At 37.8% G+C, this 18,135-nt stretch overlaps 1 protein-coding gene and 1 long non-coding RNA gene across 13 annotated transcripts; one reads left to right on the top strand and one right to left on the bottom strand.

Annotated features, from left to right (window-relative positions):
• Positions 1-4,108: 4,108 nt before the first annotated feature.
• Positions 4,109-16,382, top strand: LOC147873104 (dynactin subunit 1-like). Of its 12 annotated transcripts, none has more exons than XM_087353148.1 (8): positions 4,109-4,246; positions 5,797-5,934; positions 6,324-6,491; positions 7,161-7,451; positions 8,639-8,753; positions 11,831-11,990; positions 12,752-12,913; positions 13,612-15,019. In XM_087353148.1, exons 6-8 carry the CDS (start codon positions 11,832-11,834, stop codon positions 13,792-13,794), a joined length of 504 nt encoding a protein of 167 aa, XP_087209274.1. In that variant the 5' UTR covers positions 4,109-4,246; positions 5,797-5,934; positions 6,324-6,491; positions 7,161-7,451; positions 8,639-8,753; position 11,831; the 3' UTR covers positions 13,795-15,019. The 12 variants fall into 12 exon arrangements, with proteins under 12 accessions (XP_087209274.1, XP_087209273.1, XP_087209275.1 ...); XM_087353147.1 differs by lacking the exon at positions 4,109-4,246 and adding an exon at positions 4,261-4,460; XM_087353149.1 differs by lacking the exon at positions 4,109-4,246 and adding an exon at positions 4,287-4,343.
• LOC147873103 (uncharacterized) lies at positions 14,781-17,765 on the bottom strand. The gene is made up of 2 exons (XR_015536258.1): positions 16,983-17,765; positions 14,781-16,136 (listed from the first exon to the last, which is right to left on the bottom strand). It is a non-coding gene; the product is annotated as an uncharacterized LOC147873103 (long non-coding RNA).
• Between the last annotated feature and the right edge of the window lie 370 nt (positions 17,766-18,135).

The following is an 18,135-nucleotide window of genomic DNA, read 5'->3' as shown; positions in this document are numbered from 1 at the left end:
TGGAGATACGGCGGGCCGTCGGATCTCGTTTGTTTAACGACGATATTTGTAATCTAAAGTGCATTACGTCGAATGATGAGACGAGTAATGAATAATAAATTGTAAAATACGTTGAAATAAAGGACTGCGGCCTAGTTTCCGGTACTAACACAGAATGTGCCTGAAAGAAAGAAATAAAACCACGAAAAACTTCAGTCAGGGCAACCGGTCTCGGGCCTACATCAAATCGATTGTAGGAATGCGATTATTTAATTCCCGAGGCAGGTTAGAAGCGTAAAAGCGAATTTTGCACGAGCTTTTCTTGTGCGTAAAAAGTTTCTATTTCGAGTCTGACAACTTGAAATTGTTTACCAGCCACAATTTTTCACGTGCTCAACCACATCACTAAATTCTATGCTGATTTACCATTCCTGGTAATGGAGATGTCCAACAGCAAGAGAAATTTAACGACGCATTCGCTGAAAGTTCTGCCAGTCGAAGCAAAGTCCGTGATGGAAAATAATTTCTATTCAGTTTTAATTTGAAATTTGCTCGCTGCAGGCGCCTCAAGCATCAGGAACTCGTGACGCCACTTCGGAAGGGTGCACGTGCACTCAGAGGAGCGACTTGACGAGATTACTGCGTCTGCGCAGCTTACAGAAAACGGAAAATGCTTTTAATAGGCATTGAATTTCCTCTTCTTCAGTTTTTCCCGTACGCGTGTTCTGGCATGTTCCAATTCACAAGCAAGTGCGAATCCTTGAAGCCACTCGGCAGGACTCCTTTGACAAGGGACAGATGTCCACTCGCACGAGACAGGATTGAAAAACGCGAGTGGGATGCGAACCCACAATCCCAGTGCTCAAGACGCCCAACACCGGCTGTGGTCGTCGTCTTATATAAACTTTATTTTAATTTATTCTTACAAAACTACGCAGAAAGATTGAAGGAAATTGGATCGAGTATTTGAAATATGAAACTAAATCGCGTACAACAAAACTTTTCCATTTAAAGTTCATTAGACAGAAATTATTGCGTTAATATGAAGAAAGAGTGGCCGCGCGGTCTGAGGCGTGGTATTGTGCCGTTTGGTTTGGGTTCGAATCCCACTCAAGCCATGGATGTTTTTCTATGCTGTGCTGTCCTGTGCACAGGTAGAGAGAGGCCTTGTGACGGGCCGATCCCTCGTCCAAGGAGTCCTACCAAAATGTCTATAGACCAAGCCAACGAAAAGTTGGGACCCGCAGTGCTCAGGCACTTGAAGAACGGGTCGTTCCCAGTACCCAGTAATAGCTGAGCATCAAGATCAGATAGCTTATTTATTACCAGTTTAATGGAAATGTGTTCTAACCTGTAACTATCTACAAAAGTATTGTCAATGGCAGAGTTGGAGTTATTTTGAATTCTTGTGGGAAAACTAACTGTAGGTGTAAGATTAAACGTTGCTAAACGAGAATTTAGACTTTGCTTACGGCAGCTTTCAGAGAGATAGTCAATATTTATATCCCCACAGATTATTATTATTATTATTATTATTATTATTATATATTATTGACTGCAAATGGGTTTATACCCGGTGGCAGTGACCTACAATAAGATACGAAACAATAAGACACAACAAATTCCGTTTTCGGTTTGTAAATGTAGTCCATAATGCTGTTTAACTTGTTAATAAATGTCACCTGTTGGTGCTCTGTATATTACTAAAAACATAATTTAGACAAATTTGTATCAAATTACACAGCACAGCATTCTACAATTACGTTATTATAATAATCTATTTCAAGCGCTCTGTCTTCCAGTGAACTAGGCTCAAAATATTTCTTTGTACGTCAAGTGTCGGGACGACTCTATCATGGAGATATTTTGTGACTTCCTCATAGATAGAGACGAAAATCTTGGTGGCTTTGGTTGCTGTCCTCTGAGTTGTAGCGCCGTGCCGTCTGGAAGAAGCTTACTAGGGTTTGAGAGGACCTTGAGGCCTTCATCGTCGGCTTGTTGATAAAGACAGCAAGTACCTCTGAAATGTTGGTAAAATAAGACTGCCAGAAATTACAAAGGATTTCTATCTACTCAGCTGTAAAGCTTGATATTATTATTAAGTGATAAGTAACATCATTGCTGAAAAGAAACTTTCTTTCAGAGACTGTTTACATCATTGTAGAAGACCTCTATTTCATGTAGTTGCCATTGGAAGGTTTGCCTTTTTTATTTGTGTTATTCGTACTCGCAATGACAAGCATTCTGAATAAGAGTTTCAGAACTGACTATGGCTGTACATTAAAAAAGTCTGTGTACTGTTTCACAAAGTTTTAGAATTTTAAACTTTACACTGTGGTGTGTAGTTTCTAAACTAGTTAACTGGTGTAAATTAATTGGAATTGTAGTAATCTGCGTTATAACAGTTTGTAGTCCTGTTTGTGGTTACCAAGGTTTTGCAGAAACCTATCACCTCCATCTTAAATCCTGACTACATGGCTTAATACCGTGGAAGACTGTGGCCCAGATTTTCACTGTTATGAAAGCCTCATCTCATGTTGATTTACATTACGTCTGGAATAAATATTTGTTGAATAACTGCAAATCATGGAAAAGTGAAATATGTAATTTTCTCCAGCCTGCTGTCATTTCTTTGGCGTTCAATTCAAACATTCCCTTCATCGCCCAATTCTCGAACACTCCGAGTATTGCTCTTCCCTTAAGCTGGGCTGTCAAGTATTTTGTACGGTGAAGAAAGCCTGAAGGCACTTCATTTTACGATGCACGTTCTCAAAAAGGGAAATATTAACACTAAAATTCTAGCCTACACGTCACTAGTGCGTCCGATTCTGGAATATGGGGCTGCGTGCTGGGATCCTTACAGGGAGTTAGAACGGGTGCAAAAGAAAGCATGTAAATTTGCATATCATAAGAACTGAAAGATAGCACGTATGTAGTAAGTATGCTTCTTGAACATTTATGTAAGTCACTAGACAGTTCACATTAACAACAAATTCCATCATCTAATTCCCTTAAACATGCTCGGAGCAGCAAAGTCTCTTATCTCTTTCTTCTTGGCAAAATCAGGAGCAAAACATTTCCACAGACACCCTGTATCTGGTAGGATGATCGTTCACCTCTGCTTAGGCATGTAAACGTGAGGCCAGTAATCAAGCTAGTCGGCTTTGGCTCTCAGAGGGCTGTTTCGCCATGGATTATTATAGTAAAATAGAAACTGACTCTGGCTGCAGAAGGTGCTACTGGTATTCGCATTGTGTTAGTTTGGTGTTTGGACGACAAGATACAGTCTGACACTTAGATAAAAAATATTTTATGGAAATACTTTATAAATTTAAAATATCCACAAAGTGCAAATATGAAAATTAAAGAGTTTCAATCCAAATTAATTGGCATTTAAGGATCATAATTCTTTTGTTAAATAGTAAACTCTTGAACTACTATGTTAATGACAGCAGAGATGCGATTTTTAAGAAGAATAGACTGAAAAACTAAAAGAGATAGGATATAAAATGAAAAATGAAAGATAATCTAAGTCAAATGCCATGGAAGAGAAACTAACAAAAGAACGGAATTAGATGGTATGGGCAATGGTTTATTAAGAATGAATAATAGACAAATCCCAAAGAAGGCTTTGAACATGAAAGTGAAAGGAAAATGTTCACAATGGAGGCTGTGATAAAGATGGGAATGTGTGCCAGGATGTAGGCGATCTAGTGGCGAAATGTGGGTTATTTGTTTCATAGTGCTTCGTGCTAATTTAATTGTGCTATATTTTCCGATCCTAGCTGTCCTCTCCCGGCGTCGCTTTCATAAATTATTCGAAGATTTTTAGGTTATGAATATGTTTGTTAGTTGGTTTCTTATAGATGAAGTTGGTAGGAGCTTTTTGGCCTTCATATGTCTGTAGTTCCTGACATTAATAAGAGGGAAGATGTCACAAATGGCAGTCACGGAAGTACTCTTCAACAACCCCGTTGCTGCTTATGAGTTTACAATCTATGGAGTGGTATTTCAGGCAGCATTTCGTTCGGTGGTTGCAGTGGAGTGTGCGCGGACGGACACGTACTTCAGTGCTGAGGTCGGTAGATGGCAGGAGAGCTTTTTGAATAACTTCATTTGTATTTAGTTCCTGATATTAATAAGAGGGAAGATGTCACTAATAGCAATCACGGAATTAAAATTCAAACCCCGTTGCTGCTTATGTGATTACAATCTGTGGAGCAGTATCTAGCGGCAAATATGCCTGAAGCATTCACGAGCAGGGGAGGTATGTGCGTGTTACACTTAGTTACATCCTCATTGTCTCTCGTTTCCTAAATTGTGAGCCTCTCGTACAGGCAATGCTTCGTTCTTTCATAACAGGAGTACGTCTGTTCAAGTAGATTTATGTGGAGTGTTGTTTTGTAGGAGATCATGATGCAGTACTTGTGTTGTTGCTGATTTCACGGTTGTTGTGAAAGGCAGAAATCTTGTTATCACAAGTGAGGGACAAGTTCTGCCTATTGAAAAGATTGGTCGTATTGCAGTTGTCAGGGGCCATGCTGTTGAACAGTTTACTTTCAAGTCAAGACTTTGTCGTTATGCGTATATTGTATTTGTTTTTGTCCATTACTGGGTACAGGTGTGATAACAAGAAAGACGCAAGATTACTTCCCTCGTAAAAACACAGATACACAGAGAATAAAATATTGATTTTGTAGTTTTAAATCTAAATGCAGTTTGTTCCTATTTATTGTTTATTCTGCCCTACTTCTTCAAGGTTGTTGGTTTGTTTGTTGAGGTTCGTCATCCTCGAATTATAATCTGTTTTGATGATTTAGATACTTGTGTTGCTGTAGATCTCTTTTCTTCCCATGTTCACTCATGTTTTACAAAATTAAACAAAACTTTTATCACTTACTCTGATGTGACCCTTCTGACATCGTCCTGTTTTACATTTGAACCACTTCCAGCAACAGAATGCTACTTTGTCATACAGCAAGTACGCACTAAAGAATAGATTGTCTGCTCACACAATTGATAGTGAGACTATGCAGTCTGAAAAGATTCAGTGCTTTGTATTGCTGATGATGTAAAAATTTTGTCATACATTCTAAATGAGGGAAAAAACCTTATTTTATACATAAGCATTTGTACTAGCTCTTATTTGGTTGCTACTAGGAATACTGCTCTCTGTGGACTGTAACTGCTTATAGATAAAGACAAGATGTTTACACAGAATTTAACAACTTCACAGCTTAACATATTTATCCAAATACCATGCAATGCTGAATAAAACTTGCACTCTGAATTTTATGGCACTTACAAGAGCAAATTAGTATTTGAATTAAACTAATATTGACTGATAAATTATATTAATGTATCCAATATATTGTGCAATGGTTAATGAAATGACAACCAACATGAAAAATATTAAACTAAATAAAAGATGGATTTACTCTATTCATCATGACAATTAATTATTTCCTTGCGTGATTTAAAGTTTTCATGGCGGTGGTGATGTTGGCAGCTCCTGTGAATGATGTTGCCAGGCTTACCGCTTTATCTTGTATATTCTCCTTTGTGTTATCCAAATCATATTCTCTTATGATGAGCATCCAGTCATGTAAAAATGCTATATAAGAGATGTGCAAGGTATTTGTAAGGATTCTGTTTCATCAATTAAGCAGTTCATTATGACATAGATGTAGTGTTCATTTCAGTGTTTTTATATAAATTACATAAACACGCATTTATCAATACAATTCAACAGTGATGATGATAATGATATAATTCAGTCCTTTGAAGTATGTCCTCTATGTTACATGTGTATTCTAGGCCACATTACATCAGTTCCTGTATGGACTGAATTCGTGTTCACCAGACACACTCCTGAAAGTTGGGGCAGCATATCCTGAAATGGCAGTACAGGAGAAAGCTGTTGACACGTTTGTTGAGCTCCTGAGGAAGGACCAGGTACTTATTTTATGGTATTTAACTACTGACAGGATTGAAAAATATAAGATTGCTGATTAAAGAATTTTATCTGTTGGGGTAGTTGGAGGATTGTTTTTTATTTTTGAGGTTAGTGTTTACAAATGGAAGAAAACCCAGAACCCTGTGAGTAATAAAGCTAACTTCTAGACCATGGTAAAAGTATCCATGAAGATATTGAAAATCAATTAGGTAACAAATTCTTTTAAATCAGTTGTTCAGTAGTTACAGGTTACACTGAAGTCTGATGACACAAATGACAAAACTAAAGCAACTTATGATTGCTATTTTTGTGCTAAACTAATAATAATGTATACCATTGTGTAACTTGGAATATTTTAATGTTAATTTATTCATTATTTTGTTCACAGCTTGATGAAAATGTCACAGCTGAGGCTTTGGAACTCTGTGTTGCCTATTTCAACACTGTTTATCCAGTACTGAGACTAAAATGAACCAAACCTGTCTCCTGGGAGATAGTGGAAGGGCCTTGTCATCAGCGTGCGACAGGTGCTGCTGTGATCAAGACCTTAATACAGGTATTGTTCCCTCCTGTAAATGAATACGGCGAAACTCATTGTTACGCAGTGCTGTTAACTCACCAGAAAAGTTGTAGATCATGGGAAATGGATAAGTTGCTATACTTTGCAGACTATGAGATGCACTAGAATAGAAGACATGTCCAAGTTTTAGAGCGAAACTTTCACGAAAATAACTACTATACCTCTGGACTATTTGGTTCATACAAATGTTAGGCAGCATTTTCCAGAAAAGATTAATACTGCAACAGATTTCAACATCTTTCACTTGTTTTAAACTATTAATTTGAAGTAATCAAGAATTAGTGCTACTTTTTCCAATGTAAATTATTATGTGAGGCTATAATACTATTTATATATTCATGTACATGAGATGCAGGATATTTCATTAAGGACTGACACACATTTGTGTCATAGTGTGTAAGAAACGCTTCCAAATGAGTGTGTAAGACATTGCATACTTCCCCCCCTTTCCATCCAGCAAAAGTATTTCTTACCATCTCATCTGATATTACGCAGTCTCTCAAGTTAAAACAATATGAGAGTCAGTATTGTGAAAAGAGTTGAGAAACTATGCCATTTGCCACAGGAAATTTTCAGCTGAAACTATGAATCTGCCTTATGCTTTTGACACGTGTTGAAGGTGTTAACATTACATTTCTTGTGAAGGTGCAGTCTGTCTTGGATTTGTGTTGCTGGTCAGGAATCCGAAGACATGGGTTCTCTAAGCCAGTACCCGGTTACTTCTGTGGATGTGATACAGCAGCAGCGGAAGCAGATTCGGCTTCGCATTCCACAGGAAGGGTCAGTAACTCGACTTGGCTTCTCACATGATGTTACGGCTATGCCACAGCAATGCTGTCTCCATGCAGCAAAAGTGATGGAAACTCTGCAGGACTTAGTAAAGGCTTCCCTTCAGCAAATTGCACTTGGTCTTTATAAAATATGTGACTTAGGCAAGTAGAACAAATTTATATTACTGGACTACCTTTTACATGTTCTTTACAAGAAATGCATCAGTTGAATGGGGGAATTGTTTGTTGTATTTGGAGACCCACATGGTCCCACACCTTAAATTTCGGCAATATGACTTTGACTTCTTGTATGAATCGTATACTGGGTAATTCAGCATGACAACCAACAGGACGGACATTGTGGTGTTAAGATAGATAGATAGCACTGACGCAAGATTGACCTACGAAATCACGCACTGTCACACACTATGCTTAATTAAACATGAGGTAATCACCGGCGAAAGTATAAGTCATTCAAACCATCCACCAATCGGAGGACAATATTCGGATTTCACACTGCCAGTTGTACTACTTTTATGAGCATAAAAGAAGGCGAATTTCAAACGGTATTCTTCAAGACGAGCAGCAGGAAAGCCAACACTAACATGCATGCTGTGCACTGTGGTCATCGTATGTGAGTATTGTCTGTAATTCTGTTCACTGAAACGTCACTAAAAGTTATTAAAGTCAATCAGAGCTAGTAAAATACTGCTGGAAATTGTTACAGAGTATCAGTTTAGGAACTGGTTCTGGTTGAGTAAGTCATAGGTTAAGTACAGGTTAGTCATATATTATATTATGGTTGTAGGGTTTATATGTGTATATTGGGATAATCAGTAATTATTGTGTAGAATCATTTGAATTATTCGTGTAAAATATATAATCATATTATTAGAAGCATAGTTTAATTAATTAACGGCCACCACTCGTCTTACCCACCGCCAATATCACCACCACCCAGGTGTGTATACAGCAGTGATGAGTCCACTGCCTGGGCATAATTTCTACTCAATCCTGATTTGTCTGCTAGAAGCTTTATTAGATGCAGTAACTAAATATGCAATTTACTGAAAATGGTTCATTTTCGTGCGTGTTCCAATAATTATAAACGTGATTGAACATCTCAGTTGAAGGTTTTCACAAATTATGACACTCAGAAAGTTGTTTATGCATTTAGATATTTTGTGTATTTGATATGTAAAACAGTCCCTCTTTTAATTGAAAACTTCTGAATTGTAGTGTGTGTGGTATTTGAAAGGTACAATAAATTGGACATAATTCTATGACAACCTGAATTAAACTACGTAGGTTTATTTGTGTTGTTAATGTGACTGTAAACTTTCTCGCAGGCAGAGCCATTGGAACTAGAAGCAACACGAGAAAGGATTGAAGAACTGTTGAATCCAGAGTGTCAACATATGAAACAACTTTAACTGCAGAATATCAGACTGCGAGATACTTTAGTGAGGTAAGAAATCGCAAATCGGACAAGTAGGTGGGCGATGCTGTAAATTCAATTAACATCCTCAGGCTTTGCTATTTGCACTGTTTATGTCTCTCTGACAAGTGCACTCACTAAGTTGCCATGTGGTATTAGACTTATGACAGTTGAATGATAATGGTAACAAAAATTGTTTGGTAAAGTTGCCCCTGTGCCAAAGTACCATGCCTTAAAGCTGCATTTATTGTTAACATTGAAACTGGATGGAGATGAGTGGGTAGCATCATGCTTAGTTTGCTTTACTCACAGGGTATGAATCCTGTTAAACCTTAAATAAGAGGTTTTCTTAGTCTCATGTCCAGTCTTTGGATATAGTGGTAGCAAGGAGAAAACTTTTCCAGGCGGAATATTTGTGCTTGATTTCTTTTGCACTTTTGTTTTGCCACATAAATCTGGTCGAACAAATTGAGCAGTAAAAACATTACAATTAATTAACACGCATTAGTGTGATTACTGAAAGCACTCATGGTCAGTCACATCAAAACTCAACAGTGAATCAAAAAAGTTGCTTCAAGCATGTGACGTACATCAACAACGAACAGAAATTCAAACATGGCCGGGAGAAGAATCATTCATTACTTTTTAGTTTAATGCACTGTCCATTTTAAACGGCGTCCAGATACGTGCATGAAGCCAGCCGTGAACGTGTAGTAAAAAGGCTCAACCCCACCCTGTTCTTGTACCTGTACCACACACAAGAAATTCTGCCCACTTCTACAAGCTTTGCTTTGATCTGTTCACCCAAGATGAGATCCATGGGTGGGGATGGACTCTCATTCTCCACTCTACGTATTTAACGACGTCTTCTTTATTTATTCTTGTCAGTCTTGTATTTTTGCGTTGCATTTCTACTTCCAGGGCGCCTAAGCCATCGCTGTGCACATTGCAACGTCGAAGGCGGCCCTGGTTCTAGCTGAGTGTTAAGTAGCGAGTACATTTTTCCAACACTGACTGCTTTGTGTTGCTTATATTTAAATGAAACTAGGATAAATTGAACAAAAACAATTTATGCAATGTCTTTGTAAAAAAACAAAACGTAAACTGGAATCTGAATGTACACTTTTTCATGTTAAATGTACAGAGTATGTTTGTTAGCACGTGTAAACTACATGTGACAGACCCTTGAATTAAGAATCAATACAAATCAAAGTTCCTTTCAAGAATTAACGACGTGGACTTGAGTTTGTCGGATTCCTGGAATGATCTGCCAGCACTTTCATGTTAATCAGTGGAAATGCATCGGTGCGAGAAATGGCTATTTCACACCCCTGAAACAGAAAGGAATTGGGACTTAGCAGAGAGAGTCGCGTTTTTCAGGAAGTCGAACTAAAAACCTCCTGTTCACGTCGCTTATAAAAGCCATGCAGTTGATGTGTTCGGACACAGTTTCAATGCTTAAAAAGACACATTATCAAAATACAAATGGAAGCCTTGCATTTGCATCTTCGCTTGCAACACGATTTGCAGCTCAAGTTATCACTCAGACAGGAAAACCCTGCTCCAGATTCCAAGATATCGTTCGAAGGAAACATTAATCATCTTCTGCATTTTTGCGTTTTGAAGTGGGTGCTGACACAGACTGCTGGGTGTTAATGCTTCATAGTGTGGTGACCAACATCTTGGAATCAGAGAGTTTGTCATGTGTGAAAGGCTGTAAGTTGCAGGTACTCTTGGCTTTGGCCGCAGCTTGTCACCAAAGATGTGATTCCTCTTCCTGGAAAGAATATGGTTTTGCCTTTTATCAGCTTCATTCCATTTCATATTCTCAGTTCAAGCTAATGGCACAGGAAGAACTTCAAAACTTCAGTCATTCTGCATTTGTTCCGCAGCAGATAGGGGGGCTCTGCAGTTTCACTCATTTAGCAAGTGTGGTGGGTCGACTTGAGGTGTTTACACAGATGTTGGGGGTAACTTGTAGGCATGTAATTGCTAGCGCCCACCAACAATCTGTTCGGTGATGAAGACTTAGTCACTCGGTGTGTTATAGATGCTCGTGCAGTACAATCCGGTGACTATGGCTATGTGGTAAATGTGCGCCAGCATGTATGCGATCTAGTGGCGAAATGTGGGTTATTTGTTTCATAGTGCTTCTTGCAAATTTTATTTTCTGTAGTTTCCGAACCTAGCTGTCCTTTCGCGGCGTTGCTTTCATAAATTATTCGAAGATTTTTAGGTTATGTATATGTTTGGTAGTTGGTTTCTTATAGGTGAAGTTGGTAGGAGCTTTTTGGCCTTCATATGTCCGTAGTCTGGCAGTCACGGAAGTACTCTTCAGCACCCTCGTTGCTACTTATGAGTTTACAATCTGTGGAGTGGTATTTCAGGTAGCATTTCGTTCGGTGGTGCAGTGGAGTGTTCGCGGACGGACATCTACCTCAGTGCTGATGTCGGTAGATGACAGGAAAGTTCGTCAGGGTGCGCACATAACGATCATTGAATATCCCTCGTGCTCCTGCGGTGGCGGGATGTGTTCGCTGTTTTTCAGACGTTGCCGTCCCTGCGTATGAGAAAATGGCGCAGTTGCTGTGGTTATCTTGTGTTCTTCCGTCGGCGTGATTGTATGATGCATTCTCAGTCCATTGCAGATTTATTATTCATTATGAAATAAATAATTAATAGTTTGTGAAAGGAATTTAAGTGTAGGTCATGCATTGTGTAGTCACCTGTCACCAGCCCATAGCTAATCCCTTTATTGACGGAGCTGTCTGAGCAAACAAAAGTATTTATTGTTAATTAATTATATTATCAAACCCACACTAATCTTAGCATCACAACACAAGACAGTTCTTCGTGAAAATAATCTTACAATGCCACACTGTTATTGTGTAACACGCTTTTACTCTCTGATCTCCTCGTTTCATTCTAGCTCTAATTAACGTTTTATAACATTGAAATAATTGTGACACTTTCTGGATAATACATCAGTTCTGACCTGCACCAAGTGATGCACCACTTGATGTTTTTATGCTCATAATATTCAGTTTCAGAGACAAATTGGTATCCCAGCAGTTACTAATTATTCCTTTGCATGTATGTTGTTACAGAATGCGGGACCTGTCTGCTCACGAGAAGCACGAGTTTCAAAAACTGCAGAAGGATCTGGATCTAAGGAAGTCTGAGATTGCCGAGCTTGCTCGCACTAAAGAGAAACTGAGCTCAAGAGTAGAAGAAATGGATAACCAAATTTCTGATTTGCAGGAGCAGGTATGCAGTTCAGGTGCACTCTTACTAAGGTGCTGCTAGTGTGTCTTGTTTGCTGTTTAAGTCACATATTTCCTCATTGTGTAATATCCTAAATTATGGATACTTCATTTTCAAGCACTGTAATTTGTGTTATTTCCTTAAATTAAGGGATTATATTTCATAAGCGTAGGAAAGATATTTAGAGAACAGGTCTAACTTAGGTTGATGCAGCTCTGGGGGGCAGAGGAAATGGTTCAACAATTGGCAGACTCCAAACTTACCCTTGAAGAACGTGTGAAGGATTTGGAAGAAGCCGTAGCAGATTTAGAGGCCTTGCAAGACATGAATCAACAGCTCCAAGAAGGTAGCCGAGAACTGAAAGTGGATCTTGCTAATTTTGCTACTAGGGAGGTATGATTCATATGGATAACTTCCACCTTTATGGGGAGGGCTTGTTTGGTTGTCCATGACAAATGAGAAGAAATTTATGGGCGAGTTACTGCAGTGTTTCTTAGTCTTTTCTACATGGTTTTACACTGAAATATAGTTCAGTATTTCTCAGCACATGTACTGTTGTAAAATTATGTGTATGTATGCACATTTATGCAGAAATCATATTCAGTTTTCTTTCACACTTGAAAAAATTTGTAGATTGACATTTTAAGACCAAGTAATAAATGATAAAAGTTACAGAAAATAAAATATTAGTATTACTGTGGTTATTCTGAAAATATTGATGCTACTGCCGGTGTTTAAGAGAATTACACAATTATATATTCCAGACACAGCGAGAAAAGGAAGCAGCTTTAGAAACACTGGCAGACCGAGAAATTACCATTGCCAAGTTCTGTGAACTGGTCCAGCAGAGTCAGGAGCTGCAGCAACGGTTGGAGAGGGAATCCGCAAAACCTGTTTCTGCTCTTCCAGAGATCCTAGATTTTAAGGCATGTGTTTTCCTATGTTTTAGAAAGAAAATGTGAACTGTTTCTTTTAGGCGTTTAGTATGTCACAGTTTGTGGGCTTCACCTAATATTGTTAGGGAGAATGAAAAAGTATGATCTAATTGGAATGGTTCAAGACAGAGTGCAGCAGTGTCTTATATGTGAGAGAGTGTTTAGGTGCCATGGTAGATTTAAACAGATGGTAGTAATGCAATATATACCATGCTGAGTTATATGTCAACACATGTTATTTGCTGGAGGATTAACTATCTGGTAACAGAATTTGAAGGTTGAACACCTGTAATGCCAAAACCTGTCATTGGACATGATCCTGATCCAGTTCAATTCATTCATTTCATTGAGATTATTTTAATATTATCCTGAGGAAGAAGGTTGGTTAAATTTGACTGAATTTTCCTCAGTGTCTCTGGGTGAATGCCAATACAGTACCTGAAAAAAGGATATCATTTGCTATTGTATTCCAATTTTATTCAGTACACTAAATAATCTTTGCAATTAAACCACTGTCATTAAATAAAGTAAAAGTCAGACAGTTCCATCCTCTTACCTTTTCCTGGGTCTTCCAGGAGGATTCTCCACCAAAATTCAGTGTATATTAATTTATGATAATTATAATTTTATTGCCATAACAGTATTAGCTGAGGTGTGATGTACCAGTAATAATAGTTTTGTTCCTTTAGAAAATGTTTACTGAAAGTAAAGCCCGTACAAAGGCAATTGACTTGGAGCTTCGATGCCTTGATGTTCAGCAGTCAAATCAACACGTGCAGTATCTAGCGGCAAATATGCCTGAAGCATTCACGAGCAGGGGAGGTATGTGCGTGTTGCACTTAGTTACATCCTCATTGTCTCTCGTTTCCTAAATTGTGAGCCTCTCGTACAGGCAATGCTTCGTTCTTTCATAACAGGAGTACGTCTGTTCAAGTAGATTTATGTGGAGTGTTGTTTTGTAGGAGACCATGATGCAGTACTTGTGTTGTTGCTGATTTCACGGTTGTTGTGGAAGGCAGAAATCTTGTTATCACAAGTGAGGGACAAGTTCTGCCCATAGAAAAGATTGGTCGTATTGCAGTTGTCAGAGGCCATGCTGTTGAACAGTTTACTTTCAAGTCAAGACTTTGTCATTATGTGTATATTGTATTTGTTTTTGCCCATTACTGGGTACAGGTGTCATAACAAGAGAGACGCAAGATTACTTCCTCGTAAAAACACAGATACACAGAAAATAAAATATTAATTTTGTAGTTTTAAATCTAAATGCAGTTTGTTCCTAATTATTGTTTATTCTGGCGTACTTCTTCAAGGTTGTTGGTTTGTTTGTTGAGGTTCGTCATCCTCGAATTATAATCTGTTTTGATGATTTATATACTTGTGTTGCTGTAGATCTCTTTTCTTCCCATGTTCACTCATGTTTTACAAAATTCAAACAAAACGTTTGTCACTTACTCTGGCGTGACCCTTCTTACATCTTCCTGTTTTACATTCGAACCACTTCCAGCAACAGAATGCTACTTTGTCATACAGGAAGGACACACTAAAGAATAGATTGTCTGCTTACACAATTGATAGTGACACTGTGCAGTCTGAAAAGATTCAGTGCTTTGTATTGCTGATGATGTAAACATTTTGTCATACATTCTAAATGAGGGAAAAAACCTTATTTTATACATAAGCATTTGTACTAGCTCTTATTTGGTTGCTACTAGGAAAACTGCTTTCTGTGGACTGTAACTGCTTATAGATAAAGACAAGATGTTTACACAGAATTTGTATGGAAACATTTTGTCCTAACCCATTTAGACTCTGAAGAAGTATCATTAATTATTTCTGTGGAAAGTGAAAACTGGTATCACATTTTTCCCAAAGTGTTTTATTTCTGTATATTATATGTTTAGAAAAGTGGTTCTCAAACAAAAGTTTTGTCTGGGCCATATTCACTTTTACATAACATTTACATGTAATTGTGCCAAAATCTAAGTAGACTGTGATAATTTTTTTAACGTCTTGTTTCCTTTGTTTCTTCTGTGAAACATTCCACAAGTTCTAAAAGTAACATAATAAAAAGTAGAAGTGCAGGTAGAATAAGAATATTCTACTGGTTTATCCCCTCAGAATATTCTCCTATTAAATCCATACAGTTCTACCATTGGTGCTAACCAAACAGTAAAGAGTTTTTGAAGATCATTTTGAGTGCTGCTGTTTAATGTCTTGAATTTAGTGTATATGGTATCCTTTTAAACAGTTCTTGAGTTTGAGAAATAAAAAAATTGTTAGGAGGCAAGATTAGAGGTTTGATTATTGTTATCTATGTTGTATGTTGGGAAGCCTGAGGGGAAGAGACCGCTGGGGAGACCTAGATGTAGGTGGGAGGATAATCTATGGGAGGTAGGAGTTGAAGGAAACTGGATTTTGTTGACCCAGGACAGGGTCCGGTGGAGGGTTTTGGTTAATTCGGTGATGAACCTTCAGGTTCGGTAAGCCATCTAGTTAGTTAGTTAGTTATGTTGTATATTATTCATACCTTTTTTTTGAATCTCCTGAACCAATGTTCTTAATGTGTCACCCATTTTTACAGTGAACATGTAGCAAGAACTGACAAAAGTGAACACTGAACAAAAGAAGCCACAAGCACAGTTACAGCCTCTTACAAAAGAAGAATTTCAGTGTCATTGAACTTTTGAATCTCTCATTGAGAGTGTACTTTGCTGACTCAGATACATGACAAGTTTTATTTATTTGTGGTATCAGCGGAAACTGGATGATGCACAGGAGCTTTTGAAGCAGACGGAGAAGGAATTGAAGGAACTGTGGATCACTTGCAGGTTGATGTTGACGCACTGGAAACAGAAAGAGGAGAATTAAAGGAGAAACTAAAGAACTACTCAAAGAAAGCTTTAAAAGAGGGTATTTCAAAAACAGCAGGTCAATTGACTCCCTACTGTATGATTGTGTGTGTGTATATATATATATATCCTCACACCGAACGTCGCGATCGAGTGTTTACCACTCCTGCTTTGTATTAAGGAGGTTCTGGGTTCAAATCTCTGCCGGAGAGACTTTCCATCATGACTGGTTTTTTTCGTGGTTTTCCTCAGTCCTTCCAGGCAAATGCCAGAATAGCTCCTTAAATAAGGCTACAACTGCTTCCTTCCACATCCATTCCAATTCGCTATCTTCCTCTCATTTGACACTACAGTCTCAGCTACTGGAAAAAGCATCATTAAATAAACTACAAATAAATAAATATCCTGACTTCATTAGAATGTTATGATGTGGTTGTTGGTTATTTTTTTCTTAATTCATATTGGTGCTGATATTTATTTTAATGATTTGTCTCTATTTGTTTGTGAGTCTAAAATGCAGGTGTCTGTAGATTGACAATAGCTGATGACATATCTAATACTAGTTATTGTGTATTTATATTCTCTGAATAATTCACTGCAGTAATGTTCCTATTTTATCAATGAGTTCTCCTAGTCCAGTGCAGTAGCCATCAACACGAAGCTTGCCTGCAATGGTTCGTGACTAGCCACTTCTGATGCAGGAGATCAAATACTTGAAAATTGCACTGAGAAATGTTCAGAATGAAAAACTTCAGCTCCAGACAAAACTTGCAAAGAATCAGCTGGACAGTTTACAGCCGCTGAAGGTGAGAAACTGTTATTTTTGAACTTGTGTTAACGACCATACACAAAAGAAAAAATACTATGCAATATGCATTAGTGGTACTGCAAAATGTAATGATTCCATAAAGATATGTGACAGTTACTGATTTATTGTACTAGTTATGTTGGTCATTGTCAATTGTCTGACGTAAGTAGGATGATTTTGCACTAACTCTATACACATGTGCAGTCATTTCTACATGTATGTGATAGATGCATGAAAAATTGTGTTAACAACATTAAACCAAAGTTAAGTTATGAGAGTCATTAATATATTATTTGCACTTTCTAGCTGCAAATATGTGTGGCAGTGATAGTGAATCTGTTGTTAGTAGCAACTATAAAAATACTGAGAATATTTTAATAGCCAAGGCACTGTTAAACACCTGCTTATTGGAACTGCTGCCAAAAAATGATGATTTGTTGTAGTGGTACTGCTGATGCACTGGTGATGGTGTGAATGTAAATACTTCTAAATGTTGCTGTATATTCCTCTTAATTGTGGTCCTTCACAAGAGAGATGAGAACCTTCTATAGGACAAACAGTCCTAATTGTAATGTGAGAATGTTTCCATCTGATGTCGAGAACATTTTATTTACACAGGTTGAAGTCTTTGGGTAAGAAATGCCAAAGTATATTACAAGAGAGATGTGAACCTTCTATAGGACAGACAGTCCTAATTGTAATGTAAATATGTTGTCATCTGATATCGAGGAGTTTTATTTTCACAGGTTGAAATGCTATCGTTATAAAATGCCAAAGATTTCACAAGAGAGATGTGAAACTTCTATAGGACAGACAGTCCTAATTGTAATGTAAATATGTTGTCACCGTAATCGAGGCTTTGTATTTTCACAGGCTGAAGTGTTTGGATAAGAAATGCCAAAGCATTTCACAAGAGAGATGTGAAACTTTCCTATGCCGGACATTGCTAATTGTAATGTAAATATGTTGTCATCTGATATCGAGGCTTTTTATTTTCACAGGTTTAAGTGCTTTGGTTGCAAAATGCCAAAGTATTTCACAAGAGAGATGTGAACCTTCTATAGGACAGACAGTCCTAATTGTAATGTAAGAATGTTGCCTCCTGATGTCGAGACCTTTTTATTTTCACAGGTTGAAGTCTTTGGGTAAGAAATGCCAAAGTATTTCTCAAGAGAGATGTGAAACTTTCGTATGCCAGACATTGCTAATTGTGATGTAAATATGTTGTCACCTGATATCGTGGCTTTTTATTTTCACAGGTTGAAGTGCTTTGGTTACAAAATGCCAGAGTATTTCACAAGAGAGATGTGAACCTTCTATAGGACAGACAGTCCTAATTGTAATGTAAGAATGTTGCCTCCTGATGTCGAGACCTTTTTATTTTCACAGGTTGAAGTCTTTGGGTAAGAAATGCCAAAACATTTCACAAGAGAGATGTGATACCAGTTAAACGAACACGAACAGATATAGAGCTCTATTGAATTAGAACTTTTAGCTCTAGTGCGGGCCACACGTCACTTCCGAAGCCATCTGTATGGTCATAAGTTCGTAGC

Source organism: Zootermopsis nevadensis, unplaced genomic scaffold (genome assembly GCF_977971745.1).
Source record: "Zootermopsis nevadensis isolate Lab colony 2312 unplaced genomic scaffold, Znev_1.0 Znev_ptg000021l, whole genome shotgun sequence".
Classification (NCBI taxonomy): domain Eukaryota; kingdom Metazoa; phylum Arthropoda; class Insecta; order Blattodea; family Termopsidae; genus Zootermopsis; species Zootermopsis nevadensis.
Note: the sequence above shows the minus strand (reverse complement) of the source record. Positions and strands in the feature narration are given on the sequence as shown.

Excerpts from the sequence above, each read along its gene's own strand:
- LOC147873104 (XM_087353144.1), top strand. The coding sequence starts at position 12,195 with ATGCAGCTCTGGGGGGCAGAGGAAATGGTTCAACAATTGGCAGACTCC. Across the intron at positions 12,381-12,751 it reads CTAATTTTGCTACTAGGGAG|ACACAGCGAGAAAAGGAAGC; the intron begins GTATGATTCATA and ends TATATATTCCAG. Across the intron at positions 12,914-13,611 it reads CAGAGATCCTAGATTTTAAG|AAAATGTTTACTGAAAGTAA; the intron begins GCATGTGTTTTC and ends TTGTTCCTTTAG.